The 25,424-nt window shown below is 45.6% G+C and overlaps 1 protein-coding gene across 4 annotated transcripts in view; it reads right to left on the bottom strand.

Moving 5' to 3' along the window:
- Positions 1-850: 850 nt before the first annotated feature.
- The window catches only part of LOC133469757 (carbohydrate sulfotransferase 15-like), a 30,725-nt gene continuing 6,151 nt past the window's right edge, over positions 851-25,424 (bottom strand). For 2 of the 4 annotated variants that reach the window (XM_061757248.1, XM_061757249.1), the window contains exons 2-10: positions 25,016-25,193; positions 14,589-14,933; positions 8,738-9,281; positions 6,306-6,645; positions 4,869-5,012; positions 4,071-4,230; positions 2,720-2,876; positions 1,946-2,093; positions 851-1,660 (exon numbers count right to left, since the gene is read on the bottom strand). In XM_061757248.1, coding sequence (XP_061613232.1) covers positions 1,467-1,660; positions 1,946-2,093; positions 2,720-2,876; positions 4,071-4,230; positions 4,869-5,012; positions 6,306-6,645; positions 8,738-9,238 — 1,644 coding nt within the window. In that variant the 5' untranslated portion in view covers positions 9,239-9,281; positions 14,589-14,933; positions 25,016-25,193 and the 3' untranslated portion in view covers positions 851-1,466. Of the gene's footprint in view, positions 1,661-1,945; positions 2,094-2,719; positions 2,877-4,070; positions 4,231-4,868; positions 5,013-6,305; positions 6,646-8,737; positions 9,783-14,588; positions 16,082-25,015; positions 25,194-25,424 lie in introns of those variants that run through there. The other 2 variants (XM_061757250.1, XM_061757247.1) reach the window with 2 other exon arrangements.

The raw sequence follows: 25,424 nt of genomic DNA, 5'->3' as shown, positions 1-25,424 counted from the left end.
GGAAGATACAACGCAGACGCACTAAACACTGAGTCCGCTGTGCTACCCACTGACAAACATGAATGAATTAAATTCATAAATAATTATCGTTATTAATTAGGTTCAATTATGTATTTTAATTCCTGGCTCATTATCTTCGTATTGTTGGATAGTTTTAGGACCCCCCCCCATGCAAAATGAATTGCAAGTGCATAAAAGCGCCACCAGAGGGAAGTGTTGCACTAGTGCTAGTCATAAATGACTAAAATTAATTACAAAATTCAGAACGTTACTGAGAATAAAGTTGTATGTTCCCAAGGTAATCTTTTTTTATTTTATTTTTAATAAAGAAACGTCTGAGAATAAAGTTGTAATTTTTGGAGTTTTAAAGTAAAAATGTTTTTTTAACAGAAGTCATTTTCTACAATCAAGTTGTATTCTTTCAATATATAAGTTTTTGTCATGTGCGAGTCAAGTCATTTTCTAGAGCTGTATGTTTTGAAGATAAAAACAATTCAGGTTGTTGTTTTTTTGGGGGGGAGAAGTCAAAATTGTCATAGTAAAGGTTGTTCTATGGTTAAACCAAAAAAAAAAAAAAAACGACAAAAATATCAATAAAATGTCTTGTTTTTCCAAGGGAAAAGTTAATCTTATGAGAATGAAGTTGTATTTTTTTTAAAATGTCCATGAGAACTGAGAGCGCTGGCAGTGACTGAGTTCATTCAAAACTGTCCAAGAATAAGGCTGCTGTTCGGAGATAAAAATAAACAATAAAAGTCAGACTCCTTCAAAAATGAAGTTGAACTGCCAAAATAATTTGAACTGTTACAATCAATATCCATAAAAAAAAAAAAAAAAAAAAACTACAGTGCGTCTTTAAAATGATGTTTATTCTTGTTCGAAAATGTTCAACCATGATTTAGGCAACTACGCTATTAGGCTAACGATATTCTTTCAAGAAATACAAATTGTAATATTACAAAATAAAGTTGTTTTTAATATTTATACAGTATTTTGACAACACCAAAAATAAAACGTGCATTGAAAAAGGACCACAAAGGACATTTAAAAAAAAAAAAAAAGTCTTTATACTGTACATCTTCGGACAAACAATCATGTCTTACACACGCACACACACACACATACACATTCACGCTTGTGCTATTCGCCATCTTTGATTAATTTCTGCTGCTTTTATAACTTAAAAAAATAATTTAAATCAAAATAGAAAATGGGCACTTGAGAAAGATGATGATGATGATGTCAGCGGAAACTGAGCTGGAATGTGAAAAATAGTTCTTTAGTGGCGTCTTGGTGCCAAGGAACTGTGTTGACGTGCGGTGAGGAGCTTCATTTAGTCAGGCCGTAGCCTTGTCCAATAGAAAAAACCGCTTTGCTGCCATCTTGCGAGGTTTATAGGTAATTACAAACCTTTTTGGCCAGGTGTCAATGACGTGGGGTTCACTGTGTAGGTCAGAGATCAGAGGTCAGGGTCGGGCGTCCCAGAGGAAGGAGTCATTGCGCAAGACTTGTGCCAGCTTGCGGTTGAAGGGCGCGTAGAAGTGGCGTAGGACCAGTTGAGTGGCGGGCAGCATGGGGCCCAGGTTCTTGTCGGCCGGCCTCCTGCTGTTGGAGGCCGGGCTCCCGTTCAGCTCCGACTCCATTTGCTGACTCAGCGGACCTAAAAAAGTGTCACATTTTCAGATATTTTCTATTCCTGGCACATTTGCGTCCTGTTGTTGATTACTTGAAGATTAGGAAAGCCCCCCCCCAAAATCCAAAATGAGTTGATATTATACAGAATTGACACTAGAGGGTAGTATTGCACTAACCACAAAAATATTATTAGGGTCATTTATAGGCCAAAAATATAACAGCTATTATGAAAAAGACTAAAATACAGTCAGATTTTTATTTTTTTTTTTCGAGGGAAAGAGTGATAAAGTTGTGGTGTTGCGTTGCTCACCGAGGCCGAGGAAGCGGAAGACGGTGTGCATGGTGTACTTCCTGTTGGAGGCGTGGTCCTCCAGCCTGAGCACCAGGATCTGATCCCGGCCGAAGACGCTCAGCCAGTCCAGCAAGTAGACCGCGTAGAGGCCCACCTGCAGTCGCACCTGCCCATGCGCACGCACGCACGCACGCACACACCAGCAAAAAAAATAATAATAATAAATAATCCTTTGCAAATATAGTCGTCGTTTTCTACTTTCATTTGGAAATCTTTGATTTTGTATCAAAGTACATTTCCTGAAATTGCAAAATCACTTTTACGTTTTTTCGAGTTCATAATATTCACAATAGTTTACCTTTTGGAAGTCACCCGACTTTTAGTTTTGTCGAAAAAAATAAAGTATTTTTCTTTTTCTTTTATAAATGCAATTGGCCAAAAATATACCACTTTATTCTCACTAAAAATGACTTTTTTTTTCTTATTAATGATTTATTTTGTTTTAAAATCATCATCAAGGAATTTAGCCTGTTGTCACACTTCAGTCAAATGACATTGAACGCTTCGTTCGCTAAAACTCAAGACGGCAGAGTTTTTGAATTCCGTGAGGTGAAAAGGTCGCAGGGTCGTCGTTTGTCAAACTTTGATCAGCGAGTGTGCGAGGACAGCTGCCGGCCATTTTTCACGCTCCAGCGGGCGTGAGGCCACGTCAGCGGACCGTGGCGAGCCCGGAATGTTCTGGGGGCGTCGGGACGGGGCGACCGCGGGACGGGGGCGCGGCGCGGGACTCACGGGCATGGCGTTGTTGACGGTGGTGTTGTAGGCGCAGGAGCGAAGCGTGTAGTCGGCGAGGCAGCCGTCCAACAGCTGCAGGGACTCGGACACCTTTTCGTGGAAATCCTCCGCCGACTTGTTGGCGATGCCGAAGTACAAGTAGTCCGAGTAGAGCCTGAAGGGACGACAACGATAGCGATTATTCTTTCCGACGATTATCCTATTGATTCATTGAGTAAAAATGGAGTTTGCATTATTAGACAACAACAGTGTGAGAGGCATCAAGATGCCTGTGCCCCCCCCCCCCCCCCCCCCCCCACCTGAGACACAGATCTATAAAACCCCCAAAACATATTTAAAAAAAATATATATATATATATATATATATATCACAAAAGCTATTAATCTGTGTTAAGAATGTTGCTTTGTTTATCACAAAGGCATTCCAAACATAAAGAAAGAATGGCGTGATTATTATTGATTGATGGGAACCAGCGGCGTTGCATGGCCTATTTTCGGAGGCCACCTAAAATGATTTGTTTGTTTGCGGTTAGGCCAATTTTCTTCGTCTTAAGCCCCTTAAAATTGTTCTTAAGACCCCCTGCCAAATAATTATGTTGTTCCCCAAAAAATAGTTTTCTTTCTTTTTTTTTTTTCAGGTGACGAAATGTAGCAGCCACCCCGCCGGCGTCCACACTAAAGTGTTTATCATGTAGGGGAAATTTGGGATCGGCGCCCCCAGCCGATGATACTGTTGTTTGTTTGTTGGTGCGACACTGCTGGGGGTAAAGCCCCCCCAACCCATTCAACCTAGTGACGCCCCTGATGGGAATCTAATCTGCAACAGCCAATCACGACCTTGCTGGGGGGGAGGAAAAATAAATCAATAAAGTGCAGCCAGTGGTAAAGTTACTTATTATGCACGTCATCATGTGCATCTGCGAGTACTTTTTGATAATTGTTCCTTATGGATGAACGCAAGTGGTTGCAAATTCAAGCAGCTCTTGTTTGTATGAGCTGCAACTCGCGCGCTTGAATCGAATAATACTTGGCGCATTCCCTCCAAGCTGCAAGGCGAAGTGCTGCGCTTGTCGCAGCCTGCGCACTTGAGGAGCTTGGTGGCAGTTTTTGGAGTGAGAAATTTTTTTTGGGGGACTCTTTCAACGGTGTATCAAATGTTGTGACCTTAACAGCGTGTTTACAGCACACCTAAAAGACAACTCTCGATCCGTAGATGAAAAGCGTAACATTTGAGTAGCCCTAAAAGTACCAACTGCAGCTCTGTCAAAATGTACAAAATGAGCCTGTGACGTCTTCCGAATAACCTCCTAAAGTGAAGTGAAAACGAGCGTTTTCTGGGGGGGGGCACCTTTCCACCGGGTCCCTGAGCATGACGACGAAGCGGGCTTCGGGCTGCAGGGCGTGCACGAAGTCCTGGATGAGGAAGGGCGGCTCCCCACCGGTGGTGGCGTTGTCGTAGAAGTACACCCAGGCGTTGTTGTCCCACATGGTGGAGGCGCTGGCTTCACCTGCGGAACACCGGAATTACCGGAATTAGCGAGATAAGCTGCGCTCAATAGTAGCGACGTGGTCTTTTGAGCTTGTACAAGGCTACACAAGGAGACGTAAGTGATGTCTTCGACTAGGATAAGGCTATACAAGGAAACATAAGTGATGTCTTTGCAATTAGGATAAGGCTATGCGAGGAAATGTTAGACGAGATGTCTTTTGAGCTTGGACAAGGCTACACAAGGAGACGTAGGTGATGTCTTCGACTAGGATAAGGCTACGCAAGGAGACATAAGTGATGTCTTTGACTAGGATAAGGCTACGCAAGGAAATGTTAGACGAGATGTCTTTTGAGCTTGTACAAGGCTACACAAGGAGACGTAAGTGATGTCTTCGACTAGAATAAGGCTACGCAAGGAGACATAAGTGATGTCTTTGACTAGAATAAGGCTATGCAAGGAAATGTTAGACGAGATGTCTTTTGAGCTTGGACAAGGCTACACAAGGAGACATAAGTGATGTCTTTGACAAGGATAAGGCTATGCAAGGAGACATTGTTCGACGTGGTGTTTTTTCAGCTAGGACAAGGTTTTGCAAGGTATTACACAGTATTCTTGTACTAAATTTGGCAAACGTTCGATCCGACGTGGGCTTTTACCGATGATGACGTCGGGCCGACCGGGCGTCCCGCTGCCGTTGGCCGCCGGGCTGCCTTGGATGAGGTGAGCGGCCTGGTCGAACAAGTCCAGGTAGTCCTCCACCGGGTAGCGGTCGTGGAAGCCCTCGCTCAGACGCACGATCCCTGAAGGGCAAAACAAATGAGAAGGCGTGCGTCCGTGCGGCTCAACGCTAATGCTAACGCTAACGCAGTCGACTTGCTGCTTTTGCGCTTCTGATAAAGGGCCAATGTGGACGCTTCGCTAAACGTGCTTTTCCATGTGATCCCATGCGCTTTTTGGAGCCGTGCTTTTGTCTGGTCCCTCACCTGGGACCCGTTTACCACGGGGGACCCTGCCAGGGCCGTGACGCCCCAGACAACTTAGCTCCGAGTGTCATTGGGACACACAAACCCCTCCACCGCGATAAGGTGACGGCTCAAGGAGGAGGTGCTGTATTTTGTTTGTGTAAATTGGTAAGACTATGCGCTTTTCTTTCGTGTGACTCACATTTTTGTCCTTTGATTGAAATCCACTAACTCAAATTCAAGCACAGCTTTTAAGTGCCAGAAAAGAGAAAGAGAGAAACGCAAAAGAACCGGCGTGAATGGACAACTAAAGGGAGAATATTGCTGCATTGCAACGTTGCTCGGACAATTCAAAACTAATAATAATAATAATCTGTATGACTCATACTTAAGTGAATCAAATCTTTATCTCTTCTATCTAAACTCAGTATCGCTCGCGCGTGGAGAGTGATCAATAATGCGCTAATTATGTTTTGTGAGCGTCATCGAGGGTGCAGTCGAAAGGCTTTGAAAAGATTCGGGCCTCCTTCTGTAATATTGCAACATCTACAAGCACACCTGCCAAAAACCTCCTCGGGAAAAGATTTGAAGTCGTGCTTCTTTTGAAGCAGCTCGAGGCGCACGCACAAAAACAAACAATTCAGAAGAGGATACAGTTGCACCCGCGCGCGGCGGGGAAATCGCAGCGCAACCGGAGTCGTCGTCCTGCTCTAGCGCGGCAGCTGTTCGGCTTCGGGAGCTTATTGACGCGCTGCGCGGGAGTGTGCGCCGCTGTCGTGAGCTCATCGGCGCCGTAATCGCGGGCAGTCAAGCGTTACGGCGAGCGCCATTTTGAACAAAACAGGCTTACTCAAATGTATGAAACCCGACGAGTTCCACGCGTTATCGTTTCAAAAAACATGCAGACTTTTAAGCTCGGGGCAACATCACGTCGGCGGCTCAGAACCGCACACGTGGCGATTGACACGCACGCACTTACCGACTCGCAAAAAACTGCAACCGCCTACGTTTTCATCGGGAAACAACTTTTTGAGGCGCCAATTATACCGCACTGAATTATGTTGTTGTTTTTTGGGGCGAGTTTAACGGGTTTGTCAATAAAGCGACGTTCCGAGCATCGGGCAAACTCACCGAACCTCTTGCGAGTCCACCAGTGCGGCTCTTTGAAGGTGGAGAACTTGACGTCGGGGTGCAGCCGCAAGCGGTCGTAAAGATCGGTGGTGCCGCACTTTGGCTGCCCGATGATGTAGAAATACGGCAGGCAGCGGATGCGCAAGAGTTTACCGTCGCGGCTCAACAAGTGATTTCGGAACGTGCTCCTCAAGTGCTGGAAGACGGTGCGGAAGCTGCGGGCGTAGCGCGCGTACAAGTTGGTGCGGTACGGGTCCGAGGTGACGTTGCCGGCGTACTCCTCGTACCAGCAGGGGTTGCGGAAACCCGGGAGGAATTGGCGGGGGGTGACTGAAAACATCTGGAGAGACGAAAAAGAAACGCGTCAATTCAGCGCAGAAACCGTAAATTACGGTTACGGGACAAATGAAGCTCGTATTGCCAGGCGCCGATGTATTGCGAATAGTCAGCGCCGCAGCGTACAGTGCAATGGCGGACTTGCGAGATACGTGAAACCTTTTCAAAAACAACTTTTTACACTTTGGAGTTGAACCACAAGTTCGTTTGCATGTTGCTGCATGAGGACAATAACTGGAACAATGCCGTTTTTCCAAATCTGTTGTTGTTGTTGTTGTTTTTTGGTTTTGACGTGAGATGGAACATGTCAGGACAGAGTTTAACAAAACTCAAGTCAAGCCAACATATTGGATGACAGTCTTGAAACCTTGAAACACGGACCGGCCAATCGGTTGAGGTTGACGGGCAAACGTAGTAGCTTGAAACCTTCGGGCATTTTTTTCAACTAAAGTAGACTAGTCCAAGTTTGTTTTGGTCTTTGTCTGTTGACATTCCGAGAGGCCTCCTGCCCTTTTCGTGACCTACTCACTCTGGAGCTACATCCATTGATTTCCTTTCATTTTGGAACGTTTGCTTCTGGGAAATGAAGATGACTTGAACAGAGCATACAAAGCTGAATTATGAATTCATTAAAACCCAGGACAGAATTTGGGCAAAATTCAAGGTCAAAAAGAAAATACTAAAATTTAATCGGCCCAAGACACGAGACCGATTCCTGAACGCATCACGCGTAAATACGACAAACGGTGTGTCAGATTATCTGTCCTGAAGTGAAATTAAAATATCAATTGCACTACATTCCTATTGATCCATATCAATGCCAATCTCGGTATCGATATTTTCGATACTTGGATCGACGACGACGGGTGTCTTTACAGAGACATAAACGCAAAACGTTTGAAGAGCGCAGAACAGACAACGCTCACATTCTCCTCGCATTCCGGAGCGTCTCGCCATTAAAAAGGCTAACAAAGCCAGACGGCAGCGCTTTCAAATGCAATTAACGGCCAGATACGCCGGATGCGGGATATCGATCGTCCCGTGTGGCGGCCACGCTGCTTTTCATTAGCGCCGCGGCCGAGGAATGCGAACAGCGGAGGCACAAGTCGCCAGCGTTGGAATTAACGGCCAATCTAAGACCTGATGGAAGACTTCGAGACTTGACTTCACAAGATTGAAATCATCAGCACGCAAGCCAACTGCGGCGTGTGCATGCTGGTTTTAAAAAAAAAAATATTGTCTGGTAGTGAGTGGCGAGGAGTATCTTTAGTTTCTTTGAGGAACATGAAATTTGCTAGCCAGGCCTCTCATGAAAAAAATGCGTGAAAAGACCCAGGAAGTCTCCCATTTTGGTCGAAAGCTGCCATTATCAGGGAGAACTTTCAGGTCGACGATATAATCACTTTGCTAGCGTGCTGCCCATAGATATGAAGAATAGCTATCGGCTCGCTAACCGACGTTGCCTTCGAAGCGGCCGTGTTGGGGAGGTCGTCGTTCCCATAGAAGGCAATGCCTGAACAGTGAAATTAAGTCGTAACTTGCTCATTTCTCAACCGATTTTAATGAGGGTTACGGTTTTGTCAATGCCAAAGCGGATGCTATCCAAATACAACATTTGGAAGGGGGGGAAAAGCAACAACAAAAAAATTTCTTTGCATCCGAAAGGACTCCCAGTTGGCGTAATTTGTACGGCGGTGTGTGCAAGCGTGTGCGGCACAATGTACCGGCATCCTTGCTCTTTCGGTTTTCTTGTCGTCCGCGCACATTGACGACTTTGACCTCCCTAGCTAAGTGTCGGCATGGAGCTCAAAATGGGCGTGGCCTATCTACCTATACATACGTGTTGCTGCCCACCAATCCCAACCAGGTTCCCAAAATTCACTAACATTGAAATTTGGTAGGCTTGCCCATCATGAGAAGACCCACCAAAACTTTTCTCAAAACGCAGTTTGACTTAGTAACTTGCAATTTGGTGGACAAGTCTCTCCTGAGTAGACCCACAATAAAGTCTCAGAAAGTCTGAAAAGACAAAGGCAGACGACGCGCTAACCGTCATCGCGACCACATGACCAGATTGACTCGACGTCGTCACTCACATGTTGCTCGCTGCGAATCAGGGCCTTGAGCTCCGGCAACTGTCGTCCAGCGCGGAACTCCACCTTGGACGCGATGGACTTGAGCACCGGCTGCAGTTGCGCGTAGTCCTTGGCCGACGACAAGTCGAAGGCGAAGGGTCCCGGGGGGCTGAGCAAGCGGTGATAAGACGACGGCGTGAGCAGGGGGTCCTTCCCGCCACCCGTCAGGACGTACGAGGCCATGATGACGAACGTGACGGCCGCGCCGAGCAGGACGCCGCACAGGCGCGCCCGGCGGAAGGAGGCCGGCGCGCTCCGCCTCCTCGGGAGCTCGGCCTTCACCTCCAGGACGGCGAACAGGTTCGCGGGCGCCGTGTCCACCTGCAGCAGCAGCGGCCTCTTGCAATAGTCGTCCCCCTGTGCGCCCAGCAGGGTGTACTTGTAGTCCATGCGGCTCACGGTCTGCGACTGCCGTCTCGCAGCGGGAGGCCACGACTTGGAGGAGGCGAGGCTACTGTCCATGATGAGGTGGTGACAAGAGGCCACCTCTTCCGATGACGCCTCCCTGACGGGAAGAGAAACGAGCATTGATTCATGTTTTCAGAAGCGTAAGTCATCGGTGCACACGCAGCATAACGTGAGCCGCGTTAGTAGGAACCGCAGGGGGGAGTGGGACAAAACCAGGAAGTTGTTGCGTTTCTGCCGGCGTAGCAAATTGGACGACTCACTTGCGGATGACGCTTTGTAAAAGTCACATGGTGTTGCGACATGTGCCGATTCCCACAAATGCCTAAAAACCACCAGCTTGTGCAAGCTTTCTTCATGTTGCTCACTTTAACCCTTAACCGCTTTCGGAAAGTCTGTTGGAGGCTCAAATCTTGAAATTGCAATTTCTGGAGAACAGAGTCGCAATATGGAAGCGCCGATAAGGACGCGGGCCGGGTCGGACATCCGATCTTAGTGGGTCGGAGGAGGGATTATATCGTCAGAAAATAGTGTTTCTTACGCGGATCAAGAGTTAAGAATGGACGAAAGAAAGAATTCCTTTTTTTCTACGAAAGAAAATGTTCGAAGGTAACGGAGGTCAGCGAATGCTGCAGCAGACGACGCGGGATAACGCGGACGTAATCGAGCGAGGACGTGCCGCCGCACCTGCGCTCATTCATCAGGCGATAAGGAGCGACGTGGAGGTGACTCGTCACCCCCCCGCAGGTGCACGCCCACCGATAAGAAGAGGCCTCATCCTCGCTCAGGCGCCGTCGTTTACCTCGCCATCTTGCCACATCAACACAGGCAGGCACAGGCAGAGGAATAACAAGTAACCCCCAACCCCCTCCCGTCTCTACGAAGAGGCGCTTTATCGATGGGGGGGGGGGGGAGCGAGGAGCGCCTCAAACCAGTCAGATTGGAACTTTGATTTTTTTTTTTTTTTTTTTTCGGGGTGGGGGTGAGGAGGACAACTGCAAAAAAATCCAAATAAAATAAAAGTCACTTTTTCATTTTTCTGCGATTCTTGAAATTTTAGAGAATCAAATTTAGAAAGGCAACATTTCTTTCTTTTTTTTCAGATTAACATTTCTTCATTTTGAAAAATCTGAAGAGTCATAATAATACAATTATTTATTTAGTTTATTATAATCATCAAGCATAATCATAATAAAAGTCAGATGTTCTTTTCTGGTGTGTTTCTTCATTTCACAAAAAAAAAAAAAAAAAAAATCATAATTAAAGTCAAGATTTTAGTTGGGGGAAAAAAAACACAGCAAGTCGTGTGAAACTTGGTGAGAAATGCAATATTTTACCAGCAGGCCCACTGGTGAGCATTCAAAGTTCAGCAGGAGGTCACAGTCATGTGACCATGAGGCCACCTTCTGATTGGTGGAAGAAAACAACAAGGATGAGGAGAGAAGCCGGACGGGTTCGCCGACCATAAACAAGCTCACAGATGAAAAGAGTGTCAGTATTCCTATTTTTTTTTTGCAGCACACAAAAAGAGAGGAGTGACGAGTGTAAATGACGCGTCTTAAGCGTGTCAACAAAGGAAATCAATTTCCACTAAGGCGTCAAATGGAGCGAGAGCAAAGCGGATGAGCCCGGCGTCAAATTAATCCGGGCCAACGAGAGAAAAACAGCCGGAAAATTGGATTTCCTCCTCACTGCTGCGTTCGCGAGACAGAACACAGCCTGTTATGTGCATGCCGCGCCTGTAGGTGGCGAGCTCACTGGATTTTTTTACTTTTGACGGATGCGCACAAACTGTAAAAATGGAAGCAAAACGGATAAATAAATGAATGCCTCAAATGAAAATAAGTACATTTATTAAAAATCTCATGGGTGTGAATTCAAAAATAAATTGAAAATAAAAACAACAAAATCTTTTATTATGGGTGTCAATATAAACCAAAAATGTAGAGTAAAAATAAGTTAGTGTAAACATGAGTAAATCCCTGAATGAAAAAAACATTGGGTGTTAATGCAAAAAAATGTCATCCAATAAATAAATAAACATAAAATTAAAAATCTAATAAAAAGTCCTACACTTTATAATGGTTCTAAATTTAAAAAAAAGAATTACATTTTAAAAATTAGCACAATTAGCAATTAGCACAAATTAATATATAATATATATATATAATAGATAATGCTTGAAATAAAAAAATACAATATAAAGAAACAAAAATAATTTAATGAAATTAAAACACAAAAATATAACTAAGTAATACCGACACTTAACAGTGGGTATAAATGTTGGACCTTTTAAATAAATGAAAAAAGAATAAAACAATAAACAAAATTGAAATATTATAACAAAAAAACAAAGATAAATGATTTGTTTAAAATTTTAAAATGAAACTAATTATATCCTAAATCATAAAATTCTAACTAACTGAAAATAAATAAATATTAAAAATAAAATCCAAAAAGAAACACTGAAAGTCTACAAAATGGGCACATTTGGTAAAGGTGGAAAAAAAAAACAAGGTAGTGCATATAGAAAGTCTACACACCCCTGTTCTGTTTTTGTGATTAAAAAAATAAATAAATGTTGTCACATGTGCTAAACAGCCAGTACTCGCCAGCAATTCCTGCAGCACCTCCACCGGTGCTGTCAGCCTCTTGGCATTTGAACAGGGGTGTGCAGACTTTTTATATCACCCATTTGACGCATGAGCGGAAAGGAGACTGAAATTTGTTGAATGCTTTGCATCCACTTCGCTTTTCATCTGGCGCGCGACTGAAGCGAGAAAGCAAACGAGATATTTAAAAGTGTAAACAATCGCAGAAGCAAAAAAAAAAAACAAAAAAACGAAACAGCAAGTTTATGCAAGGATGCATGCAAAATAATGCAGCCTCTCCTCCGATGAATAATTGATCATGAACTTATTATGCGCCTGCAACTCATCATCCAACTTTAGACTGTGAATAATTTGTCCGTTTGTTTAAGATCATGCAACCGCATTTGTTCCATTGTGGACGCATTTGAGTGATGAATTGTGTGGGGTTGTTATTATTATTCTTTGTGGGGGTAAATGTTGAGTCATCCTTTCAGATTTGGTTATTGTGAACCACAACTGAGCAGAAATATTACACAACTGATTCAGGCATGATGATGACATGTGACTCCTCACCAAATACAGTAACACGCATTCTCAACCATTGTAATTACACACTGTACTGTGACTAAAAATAAAGGGAAATACAATAAATCCAAATCAATAAAATAAATAAGAAGCAAAGTAAAATAGAATCAAATCAAAGGTGAATGGAAGATATTTTTTAGGATAAAGCAATATTCAATAATCACAATAATAATACAAAATCTACAGTGCAGTTGTAAATCAACGTGACAGTAAAGCCCCCAAAGTGTCCTCAATGATCAAAATTGCTTGGCTGCGCGCAACCTCGCCCGTTTCAACTAATATATCATCATCATCGTCATCGTCGTCGTCGTCGGCGTCGGCACGGAGTCGTAATATATATCGGCAACATAATGAGCACGAGCATTCCGTGCATGTTTGCTGACAAATTGTGAGACTTTCAATTTTCCCAGCCGTTCTGCTCTGCGGAGAAAAACAACACACACACACACACACACACACACACGCGCACACACACTTTGTGTTTATGGCTGTGGTTGTAATTAGGAGTCTGCCATTGTACAATCTCTTAAAGGGCAAGCGATGTGCAAGGATAAGCACGAGGAAAAAACACAACATAAACACTTGAGATGACCTTTGGTGATCGTCGTAGTTTTTCGACTATTCTTAGTTTTTTTGTGTGCTGTGGGTGAATCACATATTTGATTTTGAGGCCGTATTGTCCTGAGAGACGAGAAAATGCTGCCGAATTCCGCGGGAGTCGGTCGGTCACGTCAAAGTCGCCGCAGACGCCACACGCGCACGCTCACAACATCGTTCTCGCCAGCTGCCGTTGTAATAACACGGCGGACACATTTCTGCGACACACACCTTGCGTAAGACAATCCAGATGATGTCAGCTGAGGATATGTTGTGTTTTTTTTTTTTGATGCGCCTCTTTTATACAATTGTTATTATTTCCAAATTGTAATTCCCCACCTTGCCACTAGGTAGCGCCATGGGAGGATCTAGAAGATGCCCGATGGGCTATGTTGTGGTCATGTACAAACATGCATTTCCAGTTATATTGATATTATCTTTTTTTTAATCAGGGAAAAAAATGTGGGTATATAATATGTAAAATTATTGAATACATTAATTGAATATTTTCAATTAATAATTGTTATTGTAACAATAATATATTTGTGAGGGTTTTTTTTGAAATCACAACTTACTATATATAAATGATAAAAACAACTTACTTTTCTTCAATCAAAAAATTGCATTTGGAAGATTTCAAATTATTCCATCCATCCATTTTCTGAGCCGCTTCTCCTCACTAGGGTCGCGGGCGTGCTGGAGCCTATCCCAGCTGTCATCGGGCAGGAGGCGGGGTACACCCTGAACTGGTTGCCAGCCAATCGCAGGGCACATAGGAACAAACAACCATTCGCACTCACAGTCATGCCTACGGGCAATTTAGAGTCTCCAATTCATGCATGTTTTTGGGATGTGGGAGGAAACCGGAGTACCCGGAGAAAACCCACGCAGGCACGGGGAGAACATGCAAACTCCACACAGGCGGGGACGGGGATTGAACCCCGCACCTCAGAACTGTGAGGCTGACGCTCTAACCAGTCGGCCACCGTGCCGCCGATTTCAAATTATTATTTTTTTTAAATAAAATCAAATGTCAATTCCTTTTCTACCCACAAAAGTGGTTTGGTTTTCAGGAACTAAATGAATGTATAAAAAGTAAAGTTTGTTGGGCGGGCTTACAATATCTTCATTGCTGAAAAAAACGACCTCAATTGACATGAAATGAATAAATATTATAATATAAGCTTCGACTTGCATTTTTTCTGCTTATGACTCATTCATTCACTCACTCGTCAGCAGGGAGTCTTTATTTCTTTGTGTGGTGGGGGTCTAAAAGAGGCACACAAGGCATGCATGGGGGCGGGGGGGGGGGGGGCCGAGCCCCTCGACTTTGTGAGTGTATTATTGGGCTCGTTTGACGCGGCTCCAGCTGCAGAGGGCACACACACACACACACACACACACACACACACACAAGTGGAGTGTAGTGTGCCATTGATGGTGCCCGCTGAATGGAGGCCGTTATGCATGCCCCTGGAGCGGGCCGCCCGCAAAACTTTTCCAGGCTGCGTTTGACAAGTGACTTGGGCGTGAAGCTTATCAAGCGTGTGAAACGAACGGAAAGGCTCCGGACTGTCGACATCTACGCGCGGACATTTATCTCCACATAAAGTCATATTTGGATTGGAACGTACCATGTGTTGCCGGCGGCCCCTCACGCGGCCGCCGGGGTCGAGCAACTTCTCGCTCCATTCCGGGTTTCCATTCCGAGCAGGAATTTGTGGTCAAAGATGCGTCAGAATCCAATGCCGTGCGATTGTATGAAAACATCCAACAAGTCCGGGCGAGCTTCTGCTGCTTGTCTTCTTTTGGCTTCTGCCTGCCAGCCTGCGATGCGAACACTGACAAGCTCGCTCGCTGCTTCTCTCTCTGGCTCCCCGCCGATGGGAGGGGGGGGGGCAAGGGCAGCCCCCCCACAGGCGGCCCCCCCCAACCGCACCCCGCCTCCGCTCCACACACGTCATGTCGTCATTACATACCTTTTCCATCATACACATAGGTTTGAATCTTTATTTTGACTCGCTCATTTACAGCACTGAAACGCTCACACGTGACTGAAGTGCTCTCACGATCGCACACATTACTGAAAAACTCACATGTACTACTGAAACGCGCACACACCACCCAAAAACTATTTGCTATTATACGCTATTGAAACTCTTTTTAACGCACTAGAGAGTAGATGCACTCGCACTGCTACGTGCTCACACTCGCAACGGAAAAATGATTCGCTCATGTGCACTACTGAAAGGCTTTCACATTCGCACGACTGAAACACGCTCACATGCACTACTGAAGCACACGCGCGCACACTCTCACACCCACTACTGAAACACTCACACGCACTACTGAAACACACACACACGCACTACTGAAACACACACACACATGCACTACTGAAACACTCTCACACGCACTACTGAAACACACACGCGCACACACTCTCACACCCACTACTGAAACACTCCCACACGCACTACTGAAATGTGCACACGAACTACTGAAAGACACACACACACACCTGCACTACTGAAACACTCTCACACACACTACTTAAACACACACACAGACTACTGAAACACACACAAACACACACACTATTGAAACACTCACACACACTACTGAAAGACCGAGATGCACTACTGAAACACACACAACTAAAACACTCTCACATGCACTACTGAAACACTGTTGCACTACTGAAACACACATACAGACAGACTACTGAAACAATCTCACATGCACTACTGAAATACACACACACTACTAGAATGCTTTGATATACACTTCTGAAACGCTCTTACACACACTACTAAAACACTCACACACACACACACAAACACAAATGCTACTGAAACACTCAGATGCACTACTGAAACACACACAACTGAAACACTCACATGCACTACTGAAACACTCTCACATGCACTACTGAAACACACACACACACACTACTAAAATGCTTTGATATACACTTCTGAAACGCTGTTACACACACACTACTGAAACACTCGTAACACTACCGTAGTTCTCTCACATGCACGACAGAAACATTCCCGCACACAATTGAAACACTCACACACAATATTGAAACTTGAAACTGCTTTTGCTATTTTAACAAACTTTCTACAATTATTACATAAGGACAACACGACATTTAAACATTTTTTTCCGTTTTCAGTATGTATGAATTGTATATTTAAATATGATAAATGAATAGTTAGTACATTAAAAAAAAAAAACAAACAAACAAAAAAACATGTTTTACGTTAACATCAGAATGCGATCAACTTAAAATTCTCGAGCCTTTTTATTTCCCAGCATGCTTGGCTTGTTGTGATGATGAGGAGAATCGATGGAGTGTGTGGATGCGGTGGGGGGTGCGGGCGGTGTGGGGTGGGGGGCGTTAGTGACAGTGGGGGAGGGGAGCCGCCGCCACCAAGCAAGACAGCTGCAGCTCAATGGCTGCTTCTTCACTCCCATTAAGGCAAAGAAGGGTTAATAGGTCACAGCATTATATCATAGCTTGCATTGCATTTATATCCACACGTACATGTCCTGTGCATGTAGTGTGTGTGTCACGCATTATAGTATAACCAGCGCATGCACGCGTTGCACTGTGGGATCCATCAGGTGATTTGTTGAGGCGTGTGTGTGTGTGTGCGCGCGCGGCATTTAGACTCCACATCCATCAATGCAGCCCGTGCGGGCTCACGGGAGTTTATACAAAAAAAAAAACCCAAAAAAGCAATTAGTCGATAACTGACTGCATTGAATACACGAATGCCATAAAAAAAAAAAATGCATTTTTATTTTGGTGTGAAAACAGATTTTTTTTATTTTTTTTATTCTTCACCGCATTATTGAGATTGAATTCTGCTTTTTTTTCTTGTGTACAATGACATCATAAGGCTCAGCGAAGCAAATGTTTATGGATATAATGTGCAGTCATGTGCTTTCTGTACAATTTCCGACTAAATGAGCCTGGATGTGTTCGTATTTTAAATGATGTTCAATGAAAACCACGTACTATATCTCCAAATGTTTTCTTTATTTCCGAGGGGAATATCAAACCATTCTTTGTTTTTCTATAAACAAGTAAAAAAAAAACAAGCTATTTTAATCACAAAATCTGGAGGTTATGAAAAGTTAGCAATTTTCTAAAGCCAACGTTCCTTTGACTTTCATAAAAAATATGGAAATGAATCATTTGAAATAAATAGATTTTTTTTTCAAGAATATAACTTTTTCATTAAAACTATAAAATAAAATAATTATATATCTTCATAGGTATGTTGTGATTTTTTTTTAATCATATGATTTTTAAAAATCCCAATTGCTTCCCTTCCCCAAAAATGAAAGAAACAAATACCCAAAAGTTTTTCAGGCAATATAATAATAAATTGAAATAATCACAAATTAATTTTAAATATGTGTTTATTTGTCCCCAAGTTTTTTTTTATATACATAAAGTGATTTTGTTTTCTTAAATCATACAATTTGGAGATGAAAAAAAATATTGTAAAAATACCAGAAAGAAATGTATCACTCTTTTATCGACAAAAATGTTTTTTCAGTAAATACATAAATGCATTAACAAAGTATTTCTTGAATGAACGAGCATTTATTCATCTTGCATCGTACGTGTGCGCGTGTATGTTTTAGTAAGGACGCGCCGTTGCACGCTTTTCAAACGGCGTCGACTTGCATTCTTATTGCTTCCACTTATTGCGATAAGCAGGCAGGCGGCCTCCTCGCGGGCTCTGTCTGTCTCACTCTCACTCAGTGTATAGATTTTTTCAGAATTTCATCATCTGGCCTGATGAATCCTTCTGGCTCCATGAGGATCATGTCAACTTTTATTAAAAAGTGGGGGGGGGGGGGGGGAACGACGTGATAAAGTTTGTGAGGGAAGTTCAGACTTTGGATGAGTCGTCTTTATTTTGTTGTCAGTGTTTTTGTTGCTATGTCTGGTTTTAGCACCCCGGGGGGTAGAAACCGTGGGGGGGGGGGGGGGGGTGGCCGTCTGGTGGTCCGGCTCGAGCTTGACTCAGCGTTTCGGTTCCAAGGAGAGCTTGTGGAGGCATGACGACATCTCGACCCCGATCCTGGGTGAACTCGCAGATGTGCGCTTCTATTCGTGGCACGGCGGGTCATTTCGCACATGCGGTCCCACTTAATAAAGGCGCAACGATCGTCTTCAACAGCGGAAAAGTGCTTCGCTACCTTATACTTGACTAGGATGTGCTATGCTACGCTGTGCTGTGTTAGCATGCCAATGTTTTAACAGCATGACTGTACAAATGAAGGTCATGTTCCATGGCCGTACAATAAGAGCAGTGTTTCAACCCTGACCGGGGGAACCCCCCCACACACTACCCCTCTCGCCCCCACAGCTCGGTGGAAGGGATCACTCGCCGAGCTATTTTAAGTTCGGACTATAAATATAGGAAGCGTCCGTCAGCGCGGAACATAACAGTCGACGATTTGTGATTCAGAAATTTGGGAATATGGAAAATAAATAAATAAATAAATAAAAAACACCGGGGCCCTCGTAGCGCTCGTCACTGAGGTGCCGGAGAGCCGAGTGGAAAAGCAAACGTCTCGGGCGGAGGGGGGGAAAAAATTGGAGGGTGGGCGCTTTTCAGCCAACTGTGCTTCATACAGTCAGTTGATGTTGACCATATTGCATACTTGCCATACTGTAACATACTGGTGCAAAAGGCCACCTTTCAATCTCATCACCTGCACGACTTAAAGACGGAAATGGAACAAACATGCTAGCAGAACCGCTTTGCACCTCAAGGTGGTGATAGGGAGTATTGCAAATTTGGACTAATCAGAGGCCAAGTCCACACAAATATGTATATATATATATATATATATATATATATATATATATATATATATATATATATTTTTTTTTTTTAAATGTAAAATTTCAAATGGAAATTGGCTTTGACTGTTTTGCCCAATATAAAAGTATAAATGGAACAAACATGCTAGCAGAACCGCTTTGCACCTCAAGGTGGTGATAGGGAGTATTGCAAATTTGGACCAATCAGAGGCCAAGTCCACACAAACATGTATATATATATATATATATATATATCCATCCATCCATCCATTCTCTACCGCTTATCCGGGTCGGGTCGCGGGGGCAGTAGCTTCAGCAGGGACGCCCAGACTACCCTCTCCCCAGCCACTTCATCCAGCTCTTCCGGGGGGATCCCGAGGCGTTCCCAGGGCAGCCGAAGGATGTAGTCTCTCCAGCGCGTCCTGGGTCGTCCCCGGGGACATGCCCGGAACACCTCACCAGGGAGGCGTCCGGGAGGCATCCGAATCAGATGCCCCAGCCACCTCATCTGGCTCCTCTCAATGCGGAGGAGTAGCGGCTCTACTCTGAGATCCTCCCGGATGACCGAGCTTCTCACCCTATCTCTAAGGGAGAGCCCGGACACCCTGCGGAGGAAACTCATTTCGGCCGCTTGTATCCGGGATCTTGTTCTTTCGGTCACGACCCACAGCTCATGACCATAGGTGAGGGTAGGAACGAAGATCGACCGGTAAATTGAGAGCTTCGCCTTTCGGCTTAGCTCTTTCTTTACCACAACGGACCGATACAAAGTCCGCATCACTGCAGACGCTGCACCGATCCGCCTGTCGATCTCCCGTTCCATTCTTCCCTCACTCGTGAACAAGACCCCAAGATACTTGAATTCCTCCACTTGGGGCAGGATCTCATCCCCGACCTGGAGATGGCATGCCACCCTTTCCCGACTGAGGACCATGGTCTCAGATTTGGAGGTGCTGATTCTCATCCCAGCCGCTTCACACTCGGCTGCGAACTGCTCCAATGAGAGTTGGAGGTCACGGCTTGATGAAGCCAACAGAACCACATCATCTGCAAAAAGCAGAGATGCAATGCTGAGGCCACCAAACCGGACCCCCTCTACGCCTCGGCTGCGCCTAGAAATTCTGTCCATAAAAGTTATGAACAGAATCGGCGACAAAGGGCAGCCTTGGCGGAGTCCAACCCTCACCGGAAACGAGTCCGACTTACTGCCGGATATGCGGACCAAACTCTGACTCCGGTCGTACAGGGACCGAACAGCCCGTATCAGGGGGTTCGGTACCCCATACTCCCGAAGCACTCTCCACAGGACTCCCCGAGGGACACGGTCGAACGCCTTCTCCAAGTCCACAAAACACATGTAGACTGGTTGGGCGAACTCCCATGCACCCTCGAGGACCCTGCCGAGGGTGTAGAGCTGGTCCACTGTTCCACGGCCAGGACGAAAACCACACTGCTCCTCCTGAATCTGAGATTCGACTTCCCGACGGACCCTCCTCTCCAGCACCCCTGAATAGACCTTACCAGGGAGGCTGAGCAGTGTGATCCCCCTGTAGTTGGAACACACCCTCCGGTCCCCCTTCTTAAAAAGGGGGACCACCACCCCAGTCTGCCAATCCAGAGGCACTGTCCCCGATGTCCACGCGATGTTGCAGAGGCGTGTCAACCAGGACAGCCCCACAACATCCAGAGCCTTTAGGAACTCCGGGCGAATCTCATCCACCCCCGGGGCCCTGCCACCGAGGAGCTTTTTAACTACCTCGGTGACCTCAAACCCAGAGATAGGAGAGCCCGCCTCAGAGAACCCACACTCTGCTTCCCCATGGGAAGGCGTGTCGGTGGAATTGAGGAGGTCTTCGAAGTATTCTCCCCACCGACTCACAACGTCCCGAGTCGAGGTCAGCAGCGCCCCATCCCCACTATACACAGTGTTGGTGGTGCACTGCTTTCCTCTCCTGAGACGTCGGATGGTGGACCAGAATTTCCTCGAAGCCGTCCGGAAGTCTTTCTCCATGGCCTCACCGAACTCCTCCCATGCCCGGGTTTTTGCTTCAGCGACCACCAGAGCTGCATTCCGCTTGGCCAGCCGGTACCCATCAGCTGCCTCAGGAGTCCCACAGGCCAAAAAGGCCCGATAGGACTCCTTCTTCAGCTTGACGGCATCCCTCACCGTTGGTGTCCACCAACGGGTTCGGGGATTGCCGCCACGACAGGCACCGACCACCTTACGGCCACAGCTCCGGTCGGCCGCCTCAGCAATGGAGGCGCGGAACATGGTCCACTCGGACTCGATGTCCCCCGCCTCCCCCGGAACATGAGCAAAGTTCTGTCGGAGGTGGGAGCTGAAACTCCTTCTGACAGGGGATTCTGCCAGACGTTCCCAGCAGACCCTCACAATACGTTTGGGCCTGCCACGTCGGACCGGCATCTTCCCCCACCATCGGAGCCAACTCACCACCAGGTGGTGATCAGTTGACAGCTCCGCCCCTCTCTTCACCCGAGTGTCCAAGACATGCGGCCGCAAGTCCGATGACACGACCACAAAGTCGATCATCGAACTGCGACCTAGGGTGTCCTGGTGCCAAGTGCACGTGTGGACACCCTTATGCTTGAACATGGTGTTCGTTATGGACAATCCGTGACGAGCACAGAAGTCCAATAACAGAACACCGCTCGGGTTCTGATCGGGGGGGCCGCTCCTCCCAATCGCGCCCTTCCAGGTCTCACTGTCATTGCCCACGTGAGCATTGAAGTCCCCCAAAAGAAACAATGGAGTCCCCAGCGGGAGCGCTCTCCAGCACCCCCTCCAAGGACTCCAAAAAGGGTGGGTACTCTGAACTGCTGTTTGGTGCATAGGCACAAACAACAGTCAGGACCCGTCCCCCCACCCGAAGGCGGAGGGAGGCTACCCTCTCGTCCACCGGGGTGAACCCCAACGTACAGGCGCCGAGCCGGGGGGCAATAAGTATACCCACACCTGCTCGGCGCCTCTCACCATGGGCAACTCCAGAGTGGAAGAGAGTCCAACCCCTCTCGAGAGGACTGGTACCAGAGCCCCAGGTGTGTGTGGAGGCGAGTCCGACTATATCGAGTCGGAACTTCTCGACCTCACACACCAGCTCGGGCTCCTTCCCTGCCAGAGAGGTGACATTCCACGTCCCTAGAGCCAGCTTCTGTAGCCGGGGATCGGATCGCCAAGGTCCCCGCCTTCGGCCACCGCCCAGCTCACACTGCACCCGACCCCTATGGCCCCTCCCACAGGTGGTGAGCCCATGGGAAGGGGGACCCACGTTACCCTTTCGGGCTGTGCCCGGCCGGGCCCCATGGGTGCAGGCCCGGCCACCAGGCGCTCGCCTTCGAGCCCCACCACCAGGCCTGGCTCCAGTGGGGGGCCCCGGTGGCCCGCGTCCGGGCAAGGGAAAACGAAGTCCATTGTTTGTCGTCATCATTAGGGGTCTTTATATATAATATATATATATATATATATATATATATATTTATTTTTTTTTATTTATTTATTTTTTTAATGTAAAATTTCAAAAGGAATTTGGCTTTGACTTTTTTGCCCAATATAAAGGTATAAATGGAACAAACATGCTAGCAGAACCGCTTTGCATCTCAAGGTGGTGATAGTGAGTATTGCAAATTTGGACCAATCAGAGGCCACGTCCATAAAACCATGGAGTACATTTTAAAAACCATTATTTTTCTTATAGGCAATTTGGCCATGTCCTTGCACGTTTGATCGCCTTTACCTCGATTGAACTTTGTTGCTGATGATGTTTCTGATTGGCTAAACTGGCCTTACTGTTGCCACATGCTATTTTTGATGTACTGTACCCTGAAAAAAAAATTGGGAGGTAAATGTCATAATTTCAATCACGGCAACATGTTCCCCTCTCCATAGCCGAGAAAGCGGTAACAGCGTAAGTGTCATTTTTTGGGGGGAGGAAGGCGGTTGGGGGGGTGGGGGGGGGGGGGGGGGGGGGGGGGGGGGAGAGAGAAGAAGACAAATAAAAAACAAAAATAAAAATAAAAGACCTCTAGCCCCTTTGTGGATGATTGTTTTTGTGCCTGGAAGCAAAGACGGCGACATTATGAGCTCCGCACCTCTGGAGAAAAAGCGTCGGCCGCCTCCTCCAGAAAATTTAATTTCCCCAAACAAACGAGCCTCCTCCAAGCAAACGCAGAGATAACAAATCACTGCACTGAGGTTGCTTTAGTGTGTCCAAAATGCAAAAACAAAAAATGGTATATCGCATACGGCTCAGGTATAAGAGGCCAGTTGAATGCTACTTGTAGCTTTAATTATTATTATTAGTAGTAGTATCAGTAGACTACGATGGGCCTGTTCATCGTTGCTTGCAGCTGTAGTTATTACTTTTCCGTTATTATTAAAGCCCATTAAATGATGCCTGGAGCGTTATTAGGGCTTGCTAAAAGCTGCTCACAGCTTTTTTGATTATTTATTTGATTAGTCTGTTCAATGACACTTGCAGCTTTATATTTTGTTATTAGTCTTTTCTACAGTGTGTGCAGCTTTAATTATTATTGTTTTTGTTATACTTAGGGCCTGTTCTACGATGTTTCCCGCTTTATTATTGTTATTATTAGGATCTGTTCTACAATTTTTGGAGCTTTATTATTTTTGTTATTGAGCCTGTTCAATGCTATTTGCAGCTTTAATTATTATTATTTCTTTATTTGGGCTGTTCAACACTCCTCACAGCTTTATTATTATTATTATTATGCATTATTACTGTTCAACGCTGCCTGCGGCGATAGCGCTAATTCTTTTTTGTTGTCGTTATAATTAAAATTCATCCAATGTTGCTTGCAGCTTTAGTTATTACTATTTCTTTACTATTGGGGCCTGTTCAACACTCCTTGCAGCTTTAATTAGCATCATTATTATTATTGTTATTATTATTAGGGCCCTTTCACTACCGCTTGCAGTTATAATATTAATTTTCATTAGTTTGGTTCAGCGGCACGGTGGCCGACTGGTTAGAGCGTCAGCCTCACAGTTCTGAGGACCCGGGTTCTATCCCCGGCCCCGCCTGTGTGGAGTTTGCATGTTCTCCCCGTGCCTGCGTGGGTTTTCTCCGGGCGCTCCGGTTTCCTCCCACATCCCAAAAACATGCATTAATTGGAGACTCTAAATTGCCCGTAGGCATGAATGTGAGTGCGGATGGTTGTTTGTTTGTGTGTGCCCTGCGATTGGCTGGCAACCAGTTCAGGGTGTACCCCGCCTCCTGCCCGATGACAGCTGGGATAGGCTCCAGCATGCCCGCGACCCTAGTGAGGAGAAGCGGCTCAGAAAATGGATGGATGGATAGTTTGGTTCAATGCAGCTAGCAGCTTTAATTCTAACAATCCCCCCCCCCCCCCCACACACACACACAGGTTTGTTGCATCAGTTTGACAGCGGCAACATAACGTTAAGCGTGACAGCTTACGACTTACGTCACTCAATCATCAGTAAACATTACCCAAAAATAGAACATGCAAAAAAAAATAAATCACAATAATAAGAACGCATGGGATTATCCGCAATTAGTAATGCATCCTCATGCATACTAATGAGCTGCAAGGGTCTTTATCAGCTGTGTGCAGATGACTACCTTGGGCCCTTTTAAAGGCACACTGAGGCCTCCTTCAATGTTGCCCGTTATCTCCTCTAACTCACTTGGACGCGTAATTTTGATCTCTCGGCACAATAAACAAATGTTTGTGCCTCTCTGGGGGAGGTAATGTTCTTGATTTAAAAAATGTTTTCAAAATGAATGTATTCAATTTTGGAATAAGGCTGTAACATAACAAAATGTGGAAAAAGCGACGCGCTGTGAATACTTTCCGGATGCGCGGTAGTCACAGCGCTTCGCTTTTTGAATGTAAAATACTTTGGCCCAGTGTTCCACTGATGACTCCTGAAAAGTGCTTAGTGCAAAACTGGCCTGCCCTCTATACGTCAAACTTGGAACTAAACCTTACTTATCTTTAAAAAAAAAAAAAAAAGACAAAAAACGGAGTTAGCCCACCGTAGTTCACTTGAGCCTCTAGTTGAGCCATTGACAATTAGAGTGGGCTAACTCCACTTTTGGTCTTTTCTTTTTCAGAAGCGATAGTTTTTGCCGGCTTTTGAATATTATTTTTTTTTATATATTCAGTGAAAGATGACAACATTCAAGGCAAAGCATTACTTACGTTTCTGGGTCTTTTATCAATCTCCAAGCCTCGTGTTTTGGCGGAAGGCCATTCTGGAAATGGCCGTTGGCCCAGTGTCGCACTGACGAATCAGCAAAAGTGCAATAACGGACTGTCCTCTACATGTCACAATTGGAACTTGATTTCGGCCATGTTTTTCTCTATTTCTGCACTTATCCTAAAATGACAAAAAATGGAGTTAGCCCACTCTAGCTCTTAGCGCCCATTTTGCAAAAGTAAGCCTTTTTTTCTTGCAATCAATCAACGTGAAACAACAAATGCCGACTTTTGGTTTGGATGACGACGAGGCCGCCGGGTCCAATGACGACATGGGTTCCCCCTCGGTACCCGCCTCCCGATGAATAGCGTCCAGTGTTGTCGCAGGACGTGAGCTCAGCGCCCTGGACGG

This window comes from Phyllopteryx taeniolatus, chromosome 19 (genome assembly GCF_024500385.1).
Source record: "Phyllopteryx taeniolatus isolate TA_2022b chromosome 19, UOR_Ptae_1.2, whole genome shotgun sequence".
Lineage (NCBI taxonomy): Eukaryota > Metazoa > Chordata > Actinopteri > Syngnathiformes > Syngnathidae > Phyllopteryx > Phyllopteryx taeniolatus.
The sequence above is the reverse complement of the archived record's forward strand: the minus strand, read 5'-3'. Positions and strand labels throughout refer to the sequence as shown.